Here is a 21039-nt window from a genome sequence, read left to right on the forward strand (position 1 = left end):
GGGAATGAAGATGAGAGAGGTATCAGATTAAAGTATTTTTATATATATGTATTCAGTTGAGTTGGATTTCTTGATAAATCATAGACAACTAAAATTGTGGCTCACTAATTTTTATTTGTATTGTGTTATAATGGCAACGTAATTAGTTGCAAAATCATTCTTGATCATTATTTTATTTTCCCATAAATAGCTAAGACAAAACTTTTTTATCAGTTTTTTATCAGTTTATCACTTTTTTTAATCAGTAGTTAAACTTTTAGTTATTAAGAATTATTCTGCTTTATCATAATGCCTCTCAGATAGGAGAATGTGTGTATATAAAATACCCAGTAAATAATATATTCCTCAGTTTAGTTTTGAATGTGTTATAGAAATTAAGGAGTTAAGGAAATTAAGGAATATTACTTAAATCTTTCCATACTTAATACCCTATAGGCTTTCATTTAAAAGAAAGGAAAAAGAATAAAACCAGATGGGCACAGCAAGTTATATTGATCAGTTTTCTCTCTTTCATAGAGTAGTAAAATGAAATGGAGTTTTATTCTGTTGTGTTTATTTTATGTGGCCTCATACATTTTTACATAAAATTTTATCAAGCTTACTTTAGCAGTTCAGCTTTATTTTTATACTGTAGCTTTTACATGCTATTTAAACAGAAATAATTCTTACCAACCTGAATATAATGGAACATTGAGGAATCTACAACTATATTAGAAAGCTGTTTGAATGATAATGTGATTATTTGCAGTGGATCTGATCAAGATCATTTACCTGTGCATGCCATGTGATGAGTGAGTATCACTCAGTATTATCAACCATATAGTTATTATCTTTTGCCCTTTTAGTCTTCCATATTTTCCTCTACACATTTATAAAGTCCCTGCTTTTTTGTTAAGAGCCAACAAAATTCGTTTTCATACTGCAGTATGCATTTACCATGTGTAATAGAAAAGTGTAATATCTATAATTATATGTGTATAATTGTCAACACACATAGACAAGATTGTCATGAACTTACTGAAAACATTCATTTGTGAGAAAAGAACTATAGCTGTTAAAATTGTCTGAATTTTAAAAGCCCTCTTAAACCTTTGTTTAAAAAAAAGGCACACTGCATATTAAAAAAGAAGAGTAGTCTTTTTACTTAAAATGTCAGTATACTTTTATTATTTTATGTTTGTATTTTATGTTTAATATTTATTATTTTAGGTAGATAGTTCATTGAATCAGCTCAGTAATTTTGAAGATTTACAGATGTTTTTGACCCTCCCTGAGAAAAATCACTGCATATGGATATATTTGATGTTTTTATACTCAAGTTGCTATCACAATCATGTAGCCATCAGTGCCTAGATCTTTGGATTTAGGGAACTTTTTTTTTTTTTTTTTTAGAAATTGCATTTCAACTTTAAATTCTATTTAACAATATACAGTTGCTTTTTTTTTACTTGAATTATTCTTGTATGAATTAGTAACATTTACTAAAATACTGACTTCATTTAAATTGAACTGCATTCCCCCACTTACTTGGTGCCTAACAGTGTACTTTCTGTGTATATGAAATAGTTTCTTGTTTTTAAAGAGCTTAGGAAGCTCTTTGTGTTTGGAAGATACTATTTTATATAAATGATTAAAGGGGAGTGCAAGCTAGAATAACAAAGTGCTCAAACCGATACAGTCAAACATTTACACTATACAAAGGTAGAGAAAACAGCATTGCTTGCCAGATTAGCCAGTCATTGAAAGATTGGGAATTCATTCAAGAGAGGATGAAGACCTTGGGAGTGGAGAAGAATGTCAGCTGAGATAAAACTGCAATAGTCCGTAAGGTCTATATTTGTATCCTTCTCTTTTTTAAGCCTTGCCAGAGTATCCTGTGACTGGCAATGACTAGGATATTGACAGATTGACTACTTGGTATATATGACCTGGGAGGATCTTATTTTTTTTCTGAAAATAAGTCACATGACATTAATTTCTTGTTTACTGAAAATGAGAGAATATTTGAAAAGCCATATATGGTGTAGAAACTTGAGTGGAAACCTGGCAAAAGGGAAGAGGAGAAATCCTAACTCTGAATATCCTAACTTAGATTGCCAAGTAGCTTTACTCACTCTTGTGTATTAACTTTTTTAACCCAAAGAATGCTTGAATATGTTATTCAGTTATGTGGTTCAAAAGGACTAATAATGAACTGTAATTCCCCAGACCTTTTTATTCCTTCTTCCTGGGTCAGTATTTTTCTTAGTTTTTTTGTGTATTACTTTCAGAAGTAATTCTGTTGTGTTTATTTTATGTGGCCTCATACATTTTTACATAAAATTACATTTTACATTTTTCATAAAATTTTACATAAAATTTTTACATAAAATCACTGGTTGGTACACTGTGGAGCATCAGCCAGATCTGGTTCACTGACCTATTTTTTTAAGACCTATGAACCAAGAATTTTTTTTTTTTACATTTTTGAAGGATTATGAAGAACTAAACTAACAACGAAAGATTAAGGTGACTATGTGTGGCAAGAAGCCATATGTGGTCTTTAAGTCTACAATATTTATATTTGATCTTTTGCAGAAAAAGTTTAGATTTCTGATCTACATAGGGTGTGTGTATGAATGTGTGCACACACACATACATACAAACACGAACACATATATGTACTTGTTAATATATAGCTTATACTTCTTATTGCCATTATTTAAGTCTTAACATTAGTATTAACTGTTATACTGGTTGCATTTGTAGTTTTAAATACTGTACTTGAACCTCTTGTTTCCTGTCCCATCACCTTTGGGTAGACATATAGATAGATCTATAGGCAGTGACAGGTGGAAGCTTTTCTTGGGTTTTATCCAGGCTTAGTATAATTTTCTAAATTTTCACCACTGAGACCAGGTGCTTCATACTCAGAAGCTAGCACAATGCCTGATGCTTAATAAAATTCAAATATCTCTTGAGCAAATGTTTGTGTATATCTGTGTAGTACATGTATGTATGTGTAGGACAGTTTTTCTCCTAGGGGATTCCCATAGTCACATTTGCAGAAACTTGTATAGATTGCTCTTCAGAGTTGGCCCGGTAGTCATGGTATTTGTTATCACACTGTTACATCAAATAAATTGACCCAGAAACATACATTTAAGTAAATTTCCATGTTGTCACTTACTGAAATATCTTCTATTTTGTTCTTTTTTTTTTTTTTTTAAAGATTTTATTTATTTAGTTGACAGACAAGAGATTACAAGCGGGCAGAGAGGCAGGCAGAGAGAGGGGAGGAAGCAGGCTCCCCGCTGAGCAGAGAGCCCGATGCGGGGCTCGATCCCAGGACTCTGAGATTATGACCCGAGCCGAAGGCAGCGGCCTAACCCACTGAGCCACCCAGGCGCCCCTTCTATTTTGTTCTTAATCTCCCATAGATATTTGTGTAAAACATGTTTTCTTGTGTGTGGATTTGAGGTTATTTCATTGGAGGTAACTTGGGCACTAATTATAGGGTAGGATTTGGAGCACTGAGCGAGAATATGATATCACTCAGACCCTGAATGAATATTTAAAGAGCATCTGAATCAGACACTGCTACAGAGTAGTAATAGAGTGGTGAACAAGACATGCATAATTGCCCTCATGGAACTTGGTGGGAGAGAGGCAAATGAACACTCAAATAACCATATACATAAGCAAATATAAATGCAGATTGAGGTGAACACTTTGAAGGAAAAAATCAAGTTATTTGAGTTATCTAGAGCAGTGGTTCTGAAACTTTAACATGCATCTTACTAATGAGAAGTGTGTGTTAAAACATTAAAACATGAGTTTGTGGGCCTCAAGGTCAAAGTTTGTCATTTACTAGGTCTGAGTGGGCATGAGGATTTGCATTTCTAAAAAATTATTAGTTGATAGTGATTCTGCTGATCCAGGAAACCACACTTCAGGAACCACTAGTCGTGGTTTTCAGCACATTGGAAAAACTTGTAGAACTTCAACAAAATATTGATGCTTAGTTCCTTTTCTGTGGAAACTCTGAACTAATTATGTGGAAATAAGGACTAAGTATGAAGCTTTTAAAGATACCCAGGGTGATTCTGATGTGCAGCCAGGTTTTTAAGCTACTTAGTGCAGAATTTGAACATCTATATACATAATAGGTTTCTTAGTGGGGCAGAAAGTACCAAATCCTGCCCAGTAGTAAGAAGGCATGAGAAAGGTAGGGAAGGCTGGAATAGAAGGCTTTCGTTAAGTATGTGGTACCTTAAGGATTTATCTGTCCATACCATAAGCTGCTAGAGAAGAGAATAGGTCAGACAGAAAAAGTGGTACAAGACAAGTAGGATAGATTTTGTTTCATAAATAATCCTAGGTAGTAAATTGTTTCCATTTCCGAAATGCAGTCATTCTGATCCTGAGTGCCTCTGATGTCAGCAACCGAGGGATTGTTTTGTAGTTTACAAATCAATATAAAGTAAGGGTCATCAATGCTGTATTCAAATAATTTTTATTGATCAATATATTCCGTTTAATAGGATGAGAAGAAGAAACCGAAAGACGAGGAGATACGGAGTTTTGGACACTAACATAGAAAACATGGAGTTGACACCTTTAGAACAAGATGATGAGGATGAAGATAACACTTTGTTTGATGCCAATCATCCTCGAAGGTAAGTAACTGTTGGGCAGTTTCATTCCATGAATTAGGGAGGCAAATCCTGGATAACTAAATTGAAAAAATAAAGTAAAAGAATACAGTATTTCATTTAGCAGTTTTTATCCCAACAGATTTTATTTGCTTCCATTTCATGATGTTCTTTGTGCTACCCAACCGATAGTTCACATGTATATTGCTTTGCTGAAATAGGCTTAAGTAATAGAATACTATCTAGAAAGAAATCTGTGTTAATAGATCCCCTTGCAGAGCTTTGTCCTTTTAACTGCTACGTATTCAAAGTAATATGTAGTAAGTCTTTTGTGTGTGTGAGAGAGAGGGAGAAAGAAAGATTAGTAAAATTGGTTTTCTTTTTGCATTCTGAAGATATTTTGATTTTAGTATGTGCTCTTTTATTTGTAAATCATACTTTCACTCAAAATTGTGGGACTGATGGTCTGCTAGTTTTGCTGTGGTATCTATTCCCAGATCTGTTCTTGCTGAGCATTAAGACCCTTCCTAAGAGATTTGCATAAGCAAAATTACCTGGTTATAGACTTAGTTTCAAAGCAAATGGAATAAGGAAAGGAGGTAGTAAAGATTCCACTCAGTAGGGAAAGACATGTTGGAATACAAGGGAGACTATTTGGCTAAAGGAAAACTAGAGTCCACAATCAAGTACAAGAAGTACCAGGAGTACAGAAATCTTGGGTTTTTATACACGCAAGGTTGGGAGGATCAGCTCTGGCAGGACATAGGGATATGCAAGCTTTCGTTGTTGTTGTTGTTGTTATTTGTTTGTACTTGAGAGAAATATGTGGAGTTTTACAATTTGCTAAAGAGTTTGGTATTACCCTGCTGTTTTTGGAGAACCATTGGTATCGTTTATGTGGAATGTATGTAATCAGATAATCAGATTTATGTTGTGCTGTAATACTTCTTGTATTAGTGGAAGTTGGTCTAGAAAGATGAAGGATGAAGAGAGACCAGGGAATGTAGGAGGCACATAAAGAAGGAAATGATTTCCATGAGCTATAATTACCTATAGTTCTCTTTTGTTTTGCAGCATGCATCATCAGACATTTCTCCAGTACTTATCCCTCTCTTATGCCCACTTTTCATGAATTTTGTATTCTATTAAGGAGCTAGACATTAATTAGGGTTACATGAACAAAGTATAAGGTGATATGAGAACTTGTAGTGGTGACATAGAACAAATAACCAAAAACTAATGGTCCAGAGAAGCCTCTTGGATATGATATGTTAATTGAGACCTGAAAAAATGAGTAAAAATTAGCAGAATTAAAAGTGGATATAGGGGTGAGGGTTGGAGAGAGAACAATAGGTACAAAGTACCAGAAGCCAAAGAGAATATAGAGTATTCGAGGAACTAAAAGAAGTTCAATAGATGCTATATTAATATTTATAAGAATAAAAATTGAGTGAATGAATAGCTTTTGAACTTTAAATGCAAAAATAAGAGTGATGGGTAAGGCAGAACAAAGAATCAAAAGACAGATCATGATCCATGGCAGTCAGTGAGAAGTCACTCAACAGGTTATGAAAAGTCACCTGGAAAATTTTAAGACAGGGAAACAGAATCAAAGTTCTGTTCTGAAGATTGCGTAGATGGAAGAAAAGCAAGACAAGGAGTAAGGCAACCGGGAAGACCGGTTAGATGGTACAAGTTCATGGGGTGACTGGCACAAGTTCATGGGGTATCCAGTATCAAAGCAATAGCAAGAGAAATAGAAAGGAGTAAATTATTAAAGAGACTTTGAAAGGTATTATGAACACAATTTAGTAATTGTGTTTGGGGAGTAGAGAAGGGAGAAATGGCTATACTAATGGAGAAGCATATTTCAGGGGTAATGATAATTATCAGTGATACCCATGATAATTGATAATGACATCTTCAGATTTTTAGTAGTGTGACCCCATATACTTAAAAAAAAGGCTTAGAAAAAAACTTTAATATAGATATGTTTAAAGTAAGAACAGCAAATAAATGCTGCTTACTTACTCATTTATGCATGCATGCATTCATTCATTCATTCATCTAAGGAATGAATGATGGAGCAGCTATTTATATAGCAGCTGTTGAATGTCTGGCACTGATCTGGCCACTTGGGATACACTACAGTCACAAAATAGAAAAGAAAAAAAAAAAATCCTGACTGTGTGACACTTAACTTCTTGTATTGAAAAGGTGAGATTAGGAGATTGACAGTTCATTTTTATTTTCATTTGTCCTTATATATCCTTCTATGTTGATTTTTTCACATAAAAAATGAGAAAAGATCACATATTTATGTATTACTTTAGAAACAATTTGCCTATTTAGGAATAATTTCAGAATTTCAAAAAGTTATAAGAATAAAAATAGTACAAAGAATATCCTGTTGTTCTTAAATCTAGATTTACCGACATTTTACTTTGTTTGTTCTCTTGTGTGCTCTTTTTCTATCTTTTAATACAGATACAGAAGAATGCATATTCCTCATTTTATATTTACCTAATATTCTGATGTTTCCTTATAATTAGATTCAGATTATGCATTCTTACCTGAAATACTGTATAGATCATGATATGTCTTTTTCAGGGTATCCTGTCTGGAGACCCACAGTGCCCTTCTTTCTTTCATTAGCAGTAGTAACTTTGATGCACCTGCTTAAGGTTTTCCCAGTTTCTCTAGTATGTTACTATTTTTTCTCCATTGCAACTAATAAGAGGTTTTAAAATCATGAAAATATTGTTTTTATCAAAATTTTTCCCTAAGTTTAGCAGTCATTAGTCTTGATTCTTGCCTGATCTAATCTTCACTGTGAGAAATGCGAAATAGTAATTTTCCAACTTCAACATTTCCTTCATATTTACCAATCAGCGTTGATATTGTAGTGTTCCTTCTGTTTCATTTATCTAACTATTGACATTATGGAGTCATGATCTTTCTCCCTTTTCAGTGGTTTAGAATCCATTCTCTCCTTGCCAGTGAGAGCCTCTTCAAGCTGGCTTCTGTGCCCTTGTGACTTGCTTTCATTTTTTTAAAGCTGTTCCTCACATTCTGGCCTAATAAGATGTTCCAGGTTCATTTTATACCTACCCTGCCCTAGTGGTAGAATTAGCCATTTCTCCAAAGAGCCTTGGTTTCTTTGAGTGGCCAAGTGAGTGCTTCGCTACTAGGGTGTGTCCTTGCTTCTTGGCCCGGTCAGCAGACAGGTCTGTGAAATGTGTGTGTATGTGCACATATACATGTGTGTCCATGCACATGCATACTCACATATGTATGCATACTTTACGTAGTATTACTTCGTGCCTCCCATTCTACCTTGCTGGTCTGTTGCCACTGTGTTCTTGCCTTCTTCCTTTTCCATAGTGGCATTCTCTTTGTTGTCATTAGAGTGACTTCCAATAATCTTTTGGATCCCAACATCAGCATTTATTCATTTACTCAATTCTGTAATAAAACTAATACAGTTTCAAAATTGCTTTTCCTATGGCACTAAAATAAACAAGCCTCCTAAGAAGGTTTAGTATTTGTTTCTTCTCTCTTCACAATCCCATCTTGCCCAAAACTTAGAGTTTATTATTAGATATATAAGTGATTTGGCCCTGTTTCTTCTTCCCTCTTCAGTGTGTTTATCATAGTCATTTGAAATATAATTTAAGTAATTTGAACTTGCTTTCTGCTATAGATTTTTTTCTTCCCCTTCCCATTTTCATTGTCCTTTTTTTAAAGATTTTTTATTTATTTGTCAGAGAGTCATTGTCATTTTAATACAAAAAATACCAACATGCCTCCCAAACTAAAAACTGTACACATTTTTTTGAAGATTATACATGCACATACACTCAGAGAACTGTCTTTCCCTCTTGTATTCTTTCCTCTCCATTCTCATCATCTTACCTCTTGTATGTAATCACTTTCATTATTTATCTGGTCTCTCTTCCCTGTGGTTCTTTTGATAAAAGTTGATAGAAATATGTATTTCTTAACACTTTTCTTTCTTACACAAGAGCTAGCCTGCAATATATGTTCTTTTATACTTTTTGTTGCACTTTGTGATATCTCCTATAACTCAAGGCTGTATAAGTTTATAGAGATATTTTTCAATTTTAACATCTGCATAATGTCCCATGCTGTGTAGGTACCATGATTTATTCACCCCATTGCCTATGCTTTGACATGTAGGTAATTTTCAATTACTTTGCAATTAAAAGTTATACTTCAGTGAATAACCTTGTGCATATGTATATTTGTATTGTTGCAGGTCATTTTCAGGGTAAATTTCCAGAACTGGGATTATAGGTCAAAAAGGGTGAAAACAGTTTGAACCATGAAAATGAGAGGTGACTATGAGGCATCCCAGTGGACATAGAAAATTGCATAGATTCATTTTTTTCATTAAAAACAATGAAAAACTGCCTGTTTGTCCCCAAATACTTTACTAAGCTATGGGGATATGGTGGTGAACAAAATTAGACAAAATGCCCATCCTCATTTTAGTTAACAATGTAGTAGATATGCATAGACCAGAATAGAGAACAAAGACATCCTCGCTAGACTTGGGATTCCCTTTATTATTTTTGACCTTGCCAAAATCAGGGGTAATGTTCTTTTTCAGGGCACACCTACTTTTGCCTCTTCTACAAGGAGCAATAAGATGGATACTTCAAATATTGAGCAGTTTTCCTCTTGTTCTCCTTTTTTAAATTCTTCACACAATATTAAACATCATTTAAATAACACCTACACTGATTCTAGTCCTCTGCTTCGATTTTTTTTTTTTTTCATAGTCTGTGCAATTACAGACCTTTTTCTGACTCTCACGGAAAGGTAGACACATTTCTACTACAGTCTCATAGTAGAAAAACAGTCATTTTCTGCTGCTGACTACAGTTTCGTAAAGGTGTGTTAATATTTCTGTTACCATCTGTAACTTAGAGATTATTGTCTGTGATGAGATACATGGTCCAAACTCTGCTACTTTATTTGAAGCTGATTCATTGGGCAAGACTCTCTTTGATCTTCTAATGTTAAAGATTAAACATGCATTATGCCATCACTTTAGTCAACATTTCAAATTTATCCTGTGGGAAAGATACATATAGATCTTATTGTGACTGACTTAAGTAACATTATCAGTGTTAATGCCCTTTGTTTCTCCCATTAATAAAGGGGGAAAATCAATATTTCTATGGAGATAGAAATATTTTAGGCCCTGAAAGAGGACTTCCACCAAAGACTTCCCAGCAGTCTTATATAAATGGTAGAAGAAACCAGGAGAATGGATGATGATATTGGTAGAGATATCTTTAGAAGGATAAAATCAGAGGACTTACCACTGAGCCCAGGGGAGAGCCTGGACACAGTAGAGTAACAGAATTACACTAGGAGCAATTAAATACTCACTTGCTAGTATCTACTTGAGTACAGGATATACCAGCACTGTACTAGGCTCCTTACATACATTATGGAATCATTGAGACAGTCTTATAAAGTTGTTTCTTTTGGTCTTATTTTAAAGATAAGAAATCTGAGGTTCAGAGAGTTGAAGTAATTGAGGCTTTTCTTCCTGCTGTAATTTAGTTCTACTTCTTAAATATTTATTTGATTTATACCTTTATAAAGAGAATAATTATAAATACTCTTCATTCTGTCTTCTATATCAGCTCTTGCTACTACTCTTTATTTTGCAAATGAGGACCCTACAAATGAGGAATGTAGATATTATGATTTGCCTACCTTGCCATCTGCAATGCAGAATCATACTAGTTTACAGTATAACTGCTGGTAATTCTTATGGAATTAGCTCTTACTGATGCTGCCTTCATTGGTTAAGTGCTTTCTAAAATTAGTTCCTCTTTATTTTCCAGGTTCTATCCACAGAATAACAGGAAGCAAGTTATTTCCAGAGAGGCAAATGAATTTCCTTGCCTATAATTTTATCACAGCATAAAACTATCCTTTTGTAGTCAGCTCTTTCTGAGAGGAGTGTTTTTATTGTGGTTTTTAATACATTAGAATTTTAATGATTGTTGTTGGTAGTTAGAATTTGGGGTAATTATTTTCATTGTTTCTTTATATTAGATGGAACCATAAGAAACTGCCAATATATAGTTTAATCTAAATTTCAAGGAAATTTATTATTTCATATAATAGTATGTCACAGATAGGGCTGACTCTGAACACAGTATATCATGGCTCTGACTCCTTTTCTTTGCAATCCCATGGTTCTGCACACCATGTGTTGGCTTCATTTTTAGGCTGATTAATAGGATGGTGCGAGCAGTTCCTATAATTATACCTAGAACGGTAACTTTCAGTGGAAGTTAGGGGCTTGCTCTCTTGTGTACCTTCCTTAAGAATGAGAAGGATTTCCCCAGAAACTCTTAATAGAGCTGTTTTTTTATTTTGTTTGTTTGTTTGTTTTTGCTTTCCATATCATTGGCCATGTGGCCATTTCTAAATTAAAACCTGGGAAGAAAAATGGAAGTACCATGATTAGCTCAGAATTATCATTGTGTTTGAATAGATACCGAGGAGTTAACCACCATTGCCACTATATCTAGCACTTTAAGCATTGAGATTAATTTAATCAAATTGGGAAAATGTAGGAATGTGAAAAAAAATATCATGAACAACTTGGTTAATATAATTTTTCTCAAATTTGCTATTGACATCCTAATTTTGTATATTAGGGTAATTTCTTATGTTTGATTACTTAAACATTTTACACAAAGATTTTATAAAACTAAAAAAGCGAATGTCGATTCTTTAACTGTTTTGTTGGGTGTTTCAGCCCTCTTGGATAGAAAAACTAATGAGGAATTAGCATATGCTGACTAAAAATTACCTTCATTTTCTCAAAGAAAAATATTGGAAACAAATACTCATAACCAGTCCCTAAAAGTTTAAATCCATGCTTTACAACACAAAACAACAAATGGGAATAATACTCTTTTGCAATTTTGTTTGATTTCTCCTGAAAAGTAAAATTATTAGTATTTTATGATGATGTACACTCTAAGACATTTTAACAGTCTTTGTAGCAGCTTCTAAAAGCTGACACTTACAGGGTGCCTAGGTGGCTCAGTCAGTTGAGCATCTGCCTTCGGCTCAGGTCATGATCCCAGGGTCCTGGGATTTAGTCCCACATCGGGCTCCCTGCTTGGTGGGAAGCCTGATTCTCCCTCTCTCTGTCCAGCTCCCCCTGCTTATGCACATCTGCTCTCTCTGTCAAATAAATGAATAAGATCTTAAAAAAAAAAAAACAGAAGCTGACACATACCATCACTTCAAGCCTGTTTTAGTAATTTTTGTCAAGTATATAATTTTTAAAACCCTAAATTTGCTTTTTAGCTACTTTCGTTCTGCTTCATTAAATTTAATACTGTATGTCTTCATTACATTTGTGCTCAGTGTTACTTGACCACAAAATATTTTCTGACAATTAACCTCAGCATATCAGAATTAGAAAGCAGATTTGATGAAAGTATTTAACAAGAAACACTCATTAAGATCTTATTCAAAAAGAATTTCCAATTGGAAAACAGTTCTAATTTCTAAAACACTACTTTCAATCAGAATAAACACTAAGGTTATTCAAAGTAAATGGATTATAGGAATGTGTCAGTTAATGTTTATGTTAGATAAAAATTGGTATTTTAGGAAGTCTAGTGGTGTGTTACTAGTAGGATCATCTGTACTTTTTCTGCTTTAAAGGGTGTTATCCTACATTTGTCATTACTTGAATGATAAAAATAGTAAGTGATAAAAGGTAATAAAAGAGAACTGTAATGTTGTTCCTTTTTGGTATGTTTTACGTTTCTGTGGACATCAAGCCTTAGAAGAAAATTTGCCTTGCTCCATTAATAATTAGACATTGCAATGTGCTTATTAGTTAAGAACATGAATCATTTGCATATTATTTTAACAAATGCTCTGTAACATCAAGTTTTATTTGATAGTGCTATTTTCTCCCTCATTGCCCAATCTAGAGTTGTCCTGTCTAATTCGATAGCTACTGGCCACATGTGGCTCTTGAGCATTTGAAGTATGACTAGTGTGACTGAGGAACTGAAGTTTTAATTTTATTGAATTTCACTATTAATTGCCAGATGTGCCTAGTGGCTGTTGTGTTGGACAAAACAGACCTGGAGCAAAATATGTTTGACTGATCTGGTTCAAATTAATTCAATTAAATGAAAGCTTATCCAACAGTTAAATCACAAGTTTCTTTTTTTTTTCTTTTTTATTATTATAATTTTTTAAAGATTTTATTTATTGGAGAGAGAGAGAAAGCCCAAGCTGGGGGAGAGGGAGAAGGAGAAGCTGGCTCCCCTCTGAGCAGGTAGACTGTTGCGGGGCTCCATCCCAGGACCCTGGGATCATGACCTGAGCCAAACAAAGACAGACAATCGATTGAGCCACCTAGGTGCCCCACAAGTTTTTGTTTGTATAGCACTCGATCCATTTAGTGAAATGTTCACTGCTTTTGTTCAGGATTTATATTCTGTGATTGTTTGGATTGCAGTCTCTCTCTGGTGATATAGATGGATATGGGAGGCAGACCATAACTACTCATGAGGCTGATATGTGTGAATAGGGCTAAAGACAGTACAGGGACAAAGATCTCAAGTTTATGGACAGAAAAGTTATAAACATAGTTAAGTCATTAACCTTTCCCTGTATTCTCAGATAGTGTTCTTTAAAATCCACACTCTATCCATTCTTTAAAATCCTTAGATACCGTATCTTTAAAAGAACTTGAGAGAGAAAACAAAACAAAACAAAAACCCCTGATAGCTCCAAGAATCTAATATTTGCAAAATTTTTTAAGTTAGTAAAGAGTAACAATACTCTTGCCTCCACTAAGACAGTTTTGTTTTGTTCCCGAACCTGATGTGCACTTATTTGTAGCTGTTTTTATAGTTTAAGATTTTCTGAGTTAGCTTTTAAGTTATCCTTGAAAATAGTGTCTTTTCTTTTAATCATTGTATCATTGTATAGTATGAAGGGCAGCACATTCTTGATGTTTGAAAAATACTCAAGCTGAGGTTTCCATAAAATTTATTAATAACTGCAGTTCACTTTACCTCACAGAGAAGCATGGTGATTTTTTTTGTGTGTTAAGAATACTTGGGGCGGGGCGCCTGGGTGGCTCAGCGGGTTAAGCCGCTGCCTTCGGCTCAGGTCATGATCTCAGGGTTCTGGGATCGAGTCCCACATCGGGCTCTCTGCTCAGCAGGGAGCCTGCTTCCCTCTCTCTCTCTGCCTGCCTCTCCATCTACTTGTGATCTCTCTCTGTCAAATAAATAAATAAATAATCTTTAAAAAAAAAAAGAATACTTGGGGCGTCTGGGTGGCTCAGTTGGTTGAAGGACTGCCTTCGGCTCAGGTCATGATCCCGGACTTCCAGGATCGAGTCCCGCATCGGGCTCCCGGCTCTGGGGGGAGTCTGCTTCTCCCTCTGACCTTCTCCTCTCTCATGCTCTCTCTCAGCTCTCAGTCATTCTCTCATGAATAAATAAAAGCTTTAAAAAAAAAAAGAATACTTAACATGAGGTCTACCTTCTTAAATTTTTAGGTGTACACTACAGTTTATTAACCATAGGTGCAATGCTGTTGGACAAATCTTTAGAACTTACCCATCTTGCATAACTCAAACTTTATACCCATTGAATAGCAACTCTCCATTTCACTCTCCTCTCAAACGTAAGCAACCACTTAATGTACTCTCTGCTTCTCTATGATGGACTGTTTTTTTTTTTTTAAACTACGTTTTTAGTTTTGTCTATTTTAATAAAGAGCATAGAATTACAGAAATTTTTTCTGAATTCAGGAGTTTTTCCAAGTCACAAGAAGTCTGTAGTAGTTAGCTCCTGGTATTGATTCAATGGCTGTTTGATCATAAATAGGCAGTTTTCTTTAACATTTTCTCATGCTTGTCTTATCTTGCTTAGATAACTGCTGTAATTTCAGCCATTGCATCTGTGTTTTAGACAACAAGAGTCTGGGAGGCAAGAACCCATCTCACATCAGGCTCTTTATCAGGAAATCAAAATTTTTCGGAACTTATCCTCTTCTTCCCAACAGTCTTTTACCTGCCTTGCTAACAAAAACAAACAAAAAGATAATATTTTTATTAGCAATCAAAAAGGAGATAGTAAGTGTTGAATATCAGAGAGCTTATAATATGTCACCCTGATTATTCAGAATGTTTTCTGAAGGTTAAATTTGGCACCTGGTAAGAGAAATATTTGATTTTGAAGGCCACTGCATAAAGGTATGAGTTCTAATGAATTGTTCATGAGTAGCAGTTGTGCAGAGCGGTAAGAATAGGAATTTAACATCATAAAGAGATGAGGTTGTTTTGTTTTTGTTTTTGTTTTTGTTTTTTAATACAGTGGGAATTCTGTAAATGGCTGAACAATAGAACATCTGACATCTGATCTAATCCTTAGACTTCAGTGATTAAATCCTCAAGACTGAGTAGTGTTATGGTAAAATAAGGAGCCGCATAATATGATTATGTAGACTCAAGTGTATTTTCGTGAGCTTCTGCCATTGACAACTGAATCTCCTTAACTTCAGTCTCCTGAATCTTGGCTCTTCCTTACCAAGTCACCTGACAAGAGCCTGATTGTACTGCATCCCTAAATGCTTTTTCACCTCTTGGGCTCTGTAAAGGTTTCTTTTTTCATCTTGAAAACTTCCATAAAAAGATATGCTTAATCTCTTAGAAACTGTTTTATCCCATTATTATGAAGAAAGACTTACCCAGTAAATAATTGATCAGTGGTACTACAGTTCAGACTTACTTTCTAGGCCACACTTTTTTGTCCTCTAAGTGATTTCCTTGCTGTATTTGTGGCTCTATAATAAGAACAGGGAATTATGGTTATTGTTTTTCTCCTTTATTCTTTTTTGTCATCACCATCTTACCCAGTATCAAGCAGTTTTCCTGACAGATAATAACTCAGTATATGTTCGGTGATTGAATGAATGTCATTTTTTAAAAAATGTGCTTAAGTATTAAACTTAGTAGCACACACAGCCCAATATATTACACACCCTATTTTAAATAAATCAAGGCAGTAAGTATCATGGTTACCTATGCCTGTCTTCACTTGAGACTATCTTTGAAATAGATTTGTCTATACTTGTTCTGCATGTCACTACCATAGAGTGTGGTTGAAGAAGGATGTGATGTTCTTAGAGATTTTCAGATCTTAAATTCTAAGTGGTGAAAAACTTTATTTAACCTGTTAATTTTAGTAGTTATTTCCAACTTAAAAATTATCAACTCAAAATTTAAGCAATATTAATTGAAGATTCTCTATGCCTTTCCCCCACTCCCTTCACTCTAAGGTGATAAAAGTTGCATGGAAGTTTGTACCATTTAATCTAAGATATTATTAATTTTAAGCTGTTACACAAAGAAATAAAAAATAGTTTTATTATGAAATAATATAATATTTTCATGTAATGCAGGAATTGTGCATATTATCTTCTCAATACTTTCACATTCTTCATTGCCTCTAAAGAATTTGGCAGTTGCTTCTGCCTTCACATGCATTTCTTGGTTTGTAATAGCTTCTCAGAACAGAAATTAGAATTTCATCTACCTGGAACATTGGGACCTCTTCTCATTTTTAAAGACATGGTTGTTTCTTGGAAAAATATGGAATTCATACCATTGTTCCAGTAATAAACTTTGGCTTCACCGACAATAAACTATAGCCTACTACTTTCATTTTATGTACCTAGACAGTAACTTTTGCTTCAGTGATGATTCACTTATTATCTTTTTAAAGGCATTCCAAATATTAAACTGATCCCTTGTAAAAATGCTTGATCAACTTTGTGCACATATAGGCAGTGATAACTGTGTAGTAACAATGCTAAGAAGCCTGTCATCAGTTGGAAGATGCATCTCAAAATCAGAGATGTTAAAATATGAACAATGTGTTTTAGAAACTGTGAAATACAGTCTCTCCATACGAGGAGGTAAGCTTACAGTATTGCTAGGTTTTGGGGTGTGAGCCTCTGGTCCTGCCCCTTCTGCCAAAAGAGCATCTTGTTAACAGGTCCACATGGATTAAACTATGTAATCCTGGGTCTGTCCCCAAGTTTCTTTGAGTCTCCAGTCTGTCTTGTACAGTTTTACCTCTCTGGACAGTGGGAACCCTTGGTTATTTTCCTCATGCCATGCTTAGCTCCACATTTTTCAAATTGCTGTGAGAACTCTGAGAAACTGAGTTTAGAGTAGAAAATAAGAGAGTTCACTGAAGAGGTGATATTTGAGTTGTAGTTATTTTTAAAACTAGTGAGTTATTCAAATAAGAGCCTTATGAAAAACGAAAGTTAGATTTCAAGTGAAAGCATTGCTAAGGGATTCCCAGTATGAGGGTGTATGCATGTGGCATGTTGTGAGCCTCTTTAGAACACAGGCTATGTCCTAGGGTCATGGAAAATCAGTCAGATTTGGGGCCAGACCTAGAAGGCCATGTTAAAATATATATATATTAAGGATTTGAATTTTACTATTTGTGAAAATGGTCATAAATCATCAACTGCTTTGGAGCTGAGTGATACCATGAGATACATATTCTAGGAAATGGACCCTGGTAACCTTATGAAAAAATCAGAGGCGGAAATCAACTAAGGTCTAATATCTTGAAGCTGTTTCACCTGTTCACTTGAGAGGTATCAAAGCAGAAGCAAAAGCTAGTTTAGGAGGGGAGGGAAATGAAAAACTGACAAAACAGTAGTACTCAATAGAATGCAGGGAGGACCTCAGTGTCCCCTACCTCCCTCAGGTGGAATGGTGACTAGGTAGGTTGTGTTACAAATGTTGAGTTAAAAAGGTTCAGAGGAGGGGCACCTGGGTGGCTCAGTGGGTTAAGTCTCTGCCTTCGGCTCAGGTTGTGATCTTCTGGTCCTGGGATCGAGTCCCATATCGGGCTCTCTGCTCAGTGGGGAGCCTGCTTTCCCCCCTCTCTCTGTCTGCCTCTCTGCCTACTTGCAATCTCTCTATGTCAAACAAATAATCTTAAAAAAAAAAAAAAAGTTTCAGAGGAAGACCAGGTTTAAGGCTAGAAGATAATGGGTTTAATTCTTGATGGGTTAAAAATATTTCCTACCGGGCATGTAGAGAAAGAACATCTTCTTAGATATTGGTGATCTGCTAGTTTAGTCATGCCAGAAAAATTAGGGAATGGTGGTTCTGCATAGCACAATAATAATAAATTAGAAGAGAGTATTAGTCATTGATATCTCCAACGAATTCTAAATTTTAATGGTGATTATGAAGAAAGATTTATTAAGTTAGTAAGATCCACACACCTTTGCTGTTCTTTTACTCTAAATACTTTTTGTTGTACTACTTTTTACCAGCAGAAGTTTTTTGGAAGCTGTGGTTTAGATTAACAGTACAGCCTGATGTGTAATTAGAATTAAGGTCTATAAAGATGTGATAAAAATAATAACCTCATATTACCATAAACTAGTGAGTAGAGTAAGAAAATAGGCAAACCTGTGGAAAACCTCTATATGGATACATTTTCAAACTGTATTATAAATATTAAAAACATTTTATGGGGCACCTGGGAGCCTTGGCAATTAACTCTCAGTCTCTTGGTTTTGCCTGAGGTCATGATCTCTGTGTTGTGAGGTAGAGCCCCTAGTTGGGCGCTGCTTTCAATACAGTCTGCTTGGGATTCTCTCTCCCTCTTCCACTGCCTCTCCCCTGTGTGTATGCGCACATGCGCATGTGCTTGCTCTCTCTTTCTCAAATAAACAAATTAAAAAAACACATTTTGTTTGTTTGTTTATTTCAGAATATACTTCCAGGCCTGCAGCTTTGGTTAAATCCCTATTTCTGAGAGTTAAGAAAAAGGATTAGTTAAGAATTTTATTTACAGAAACTATAGAAAAAAATAACTGTATTGTTTACTTAAGTCAATTGAGAATATTATATGAGGTTATCACTTTAGTATAACTAAAATCATTTTTAATTATCTACACTAATTATATATAAAATCCCTGGAAATAATAGAATCATATTTTGAAAGATAGAATCTGATATAATTAATACAGGCAAAATAATCATGTATTTTATGAGTGCCATTCATTATAATTCCCCTAAATATTTTCATTACCTTCCTGCTACTCCAATCCTTTAGGAATATTTTAAAATGTGTCTTAATTTGTTCCAGGATGAGTATTAAAATTTTGTTTTTGTTTTTGTTTTTTTTTTCTTGCAGATAAGAATGTGCCTTTTGATGAGAGGACTTCATCTTTCTACAATGAAGAGCAGAATTTCTATGTTTAAGGAATAAGAAGCCACTTTATCACTGGGGGCGGGAGGGTATTTAAGTTACATATATTATGAAAAACTTTAATTTGTTGCAATAAATACTGTATCATTTTGTTATGTCTGTATGTATAGAAGTGCTCTTAATGGGCTCAGAGTTGTTGGGAGTGAACTGCACTATAATAGAAATCTGTGTGAAAATTACTTTAGAGTAGGGTGTTTTCTGATCAGTTACTGTTTCTTACTTACCATATTATAAACAGTTTTAAATATTAGTTAATGTTGTTTTGTTTTGGGGTGTTTTTTTTTTAGAGGGTTTGCCCATTAGTTGTTTTTTTTTCCCCATTAATTGTTTTTTGCTGAAACTAATCCCAGCAACAAACTGATGTGTAAAAATAATTTAAAATTTCTTTACAGAGATGTATTCCCCATTTTTGTGGGAAAAAGAAGCCAAGTTTATTACTTTGCATTTGGTTTTTTTAAATATTAATAAATGAATTGTATGCAAAAAATAAATATGATTTAAAATTACTTTTAAAGTGGTACAGACAGAATGTGTTTACAAAATAAATCCAAAGAGTATAGTGTTCTATATTAACAAAAATATTTTATATGGTTTCTAGAAAAATCTTTCAAAAAAAGGTTATTGCACTTAGCAACTTAAGATACCTGCTTTGATTAGATATTTTAGAAAACAGTGAATTTCAAAGCCATTTTATTTACTTATAGTATTATGAAAGATAGAAGTAATAGAATAGCCTTCTAGTAATATATTAAGGTGTGGTAGAGTAACGAATTAAAGTGTGTAGACTCTGGAGTCAGACAGACCTGAATACAGAGATTGACTTAATAGCTCCAAACAAATTGTTTAACCGTGTTGAGCTTCAATTTTTCACATTCTAAAATTAGAGGGGAATTTACAGGAAAAGCATGGGTTACAAATTTAGTTGCTTATAGAGGGTAGGGAGGTAATGTAAATATGTGGTGTCTGTCAGGATAGGTTCGGTCATATAGTAGTAACAGATGGTCCCCAAATCACAGTGGGTTACAACAAAGATTTATTTCTCACTCATGCTGCCCATTTGTTATGGACTATGATTTTGCTCTTCGTTGTCTTTTCTTCAGGGTCAAGGCTAATGGAGAAACTTCTGCTTGGAATATTGCCTCGTAGCTAAATGTCCAGATGTGTGAACTGCATGCTAGTTCATAAGCTTCTGCCCTAAAGTGATAAATTTTATTTCCATCTACATTTTATTGGTCCAAACAAACCCTAAGGCTACTCCAGAGTTCAACAAGGCAAGGATAGGTAATCTTCTAGCAATGAGGTAAGTTGAAGTATTTGACCACCCAAAATGCCAACATAGTTTTACCAAGTATGCTAATTGGCTTTAACACAGTGAGTCAGGTCCTTCTGATGTCACTGTATTTTTATATGTTGTGTAAGGAGGAATTAAAGTGCAAATATATTTCCTCTTCTAAAGGGATCAACCTCTGTTTGACTCCCATAATAGTTACTTTGAGGAAACACTTGCTTCATGCTACTAAGTCATAGTTTTATTTCCCAAGAGAAGCTAGGACTACAGATTTCTTGTACGTTTCCTCATTTTGAAGTGTTATTGAAATAGAACACATTTTTGGATTTAAGTTTAGCTCCATTTTGCAATATTTGAAAATCCCATATAATAGTATGTGTGATATATATATATTATATGTAATAATTAATCTACTGATCACTGTTATTTATAAACTGACATTTGCATTAAAACTAAATGGAGTTAAGAATTAAATTTACCCTAGAATAAGAATTCTGTTTAAGATAAAGTAATGGTAATTTTAATAAATGATCTCCAAGTTAGGTTTAAAGATGTTACTAAAATGTTTAAAGCAGCAGCAGCAACTTTATTAGAAATACACAATTTCACTAGGTGACTGACTCCTTTAAAGAGAATATCCTTCAACTGAATATGGAAATTCTGGCATGTTTGTTAAATATGTTCTTACTTCATAACATTCATATAGTCATTCCTGAACTGCAAATCTACTCTTAAATAATCATCATAATAAGCCATGCTCTTA

The 21039-nt window shown here is 34.3% G+C and overlaps 1 protein-coding gene across 2 annotated transcripts in view; it reads left to right on the forward strand.

The window, feature by feature from the left end:
- FAM174A (family with sequence similarity 174 member A) overlaps positions 1–19494 on the forward strand; it is a 38197-nt gene extending 18703 nt beyond the window's left edge. Inside the window, exons 2-3 of one of the 2 annotated variants that reach the window (XM_059418292.1) lie at positions 4524–4658; positions 18914–19494. In XM_059418292.1, coding sequence (XP_059274275.1) covers positions 4524–4658; positions 18914–18917 — 139 coding nt within the window. In that variant the 3' untranslated portion in view covers positions 18918–19494. Of the gene's footprint in view, positions 1–4523; positions 4663–18913 lie in introns of those variants that run through there. The other variant, XM_059418293.1, reaches the window with a different exon arrangement.
- The last annotated feature ends 1545 nt before the right edge of the window (positions 19495–21039 follow it).

The sequence above is a fragment of the Mustela nigripes genome, chromosome 12, assembly GCF_022355385.1.
Source record: "Mustela nigripes isolate SB6536 chromosome 12, MUSNIG.SB6536, whole genome shotgun sequence".
Taxonomy (NCBI): Eukaryota; Metazoa; Chordata; class Mammalia; order Carnivora; family Mustelidae; genus Mustela; species Mustela nigripes.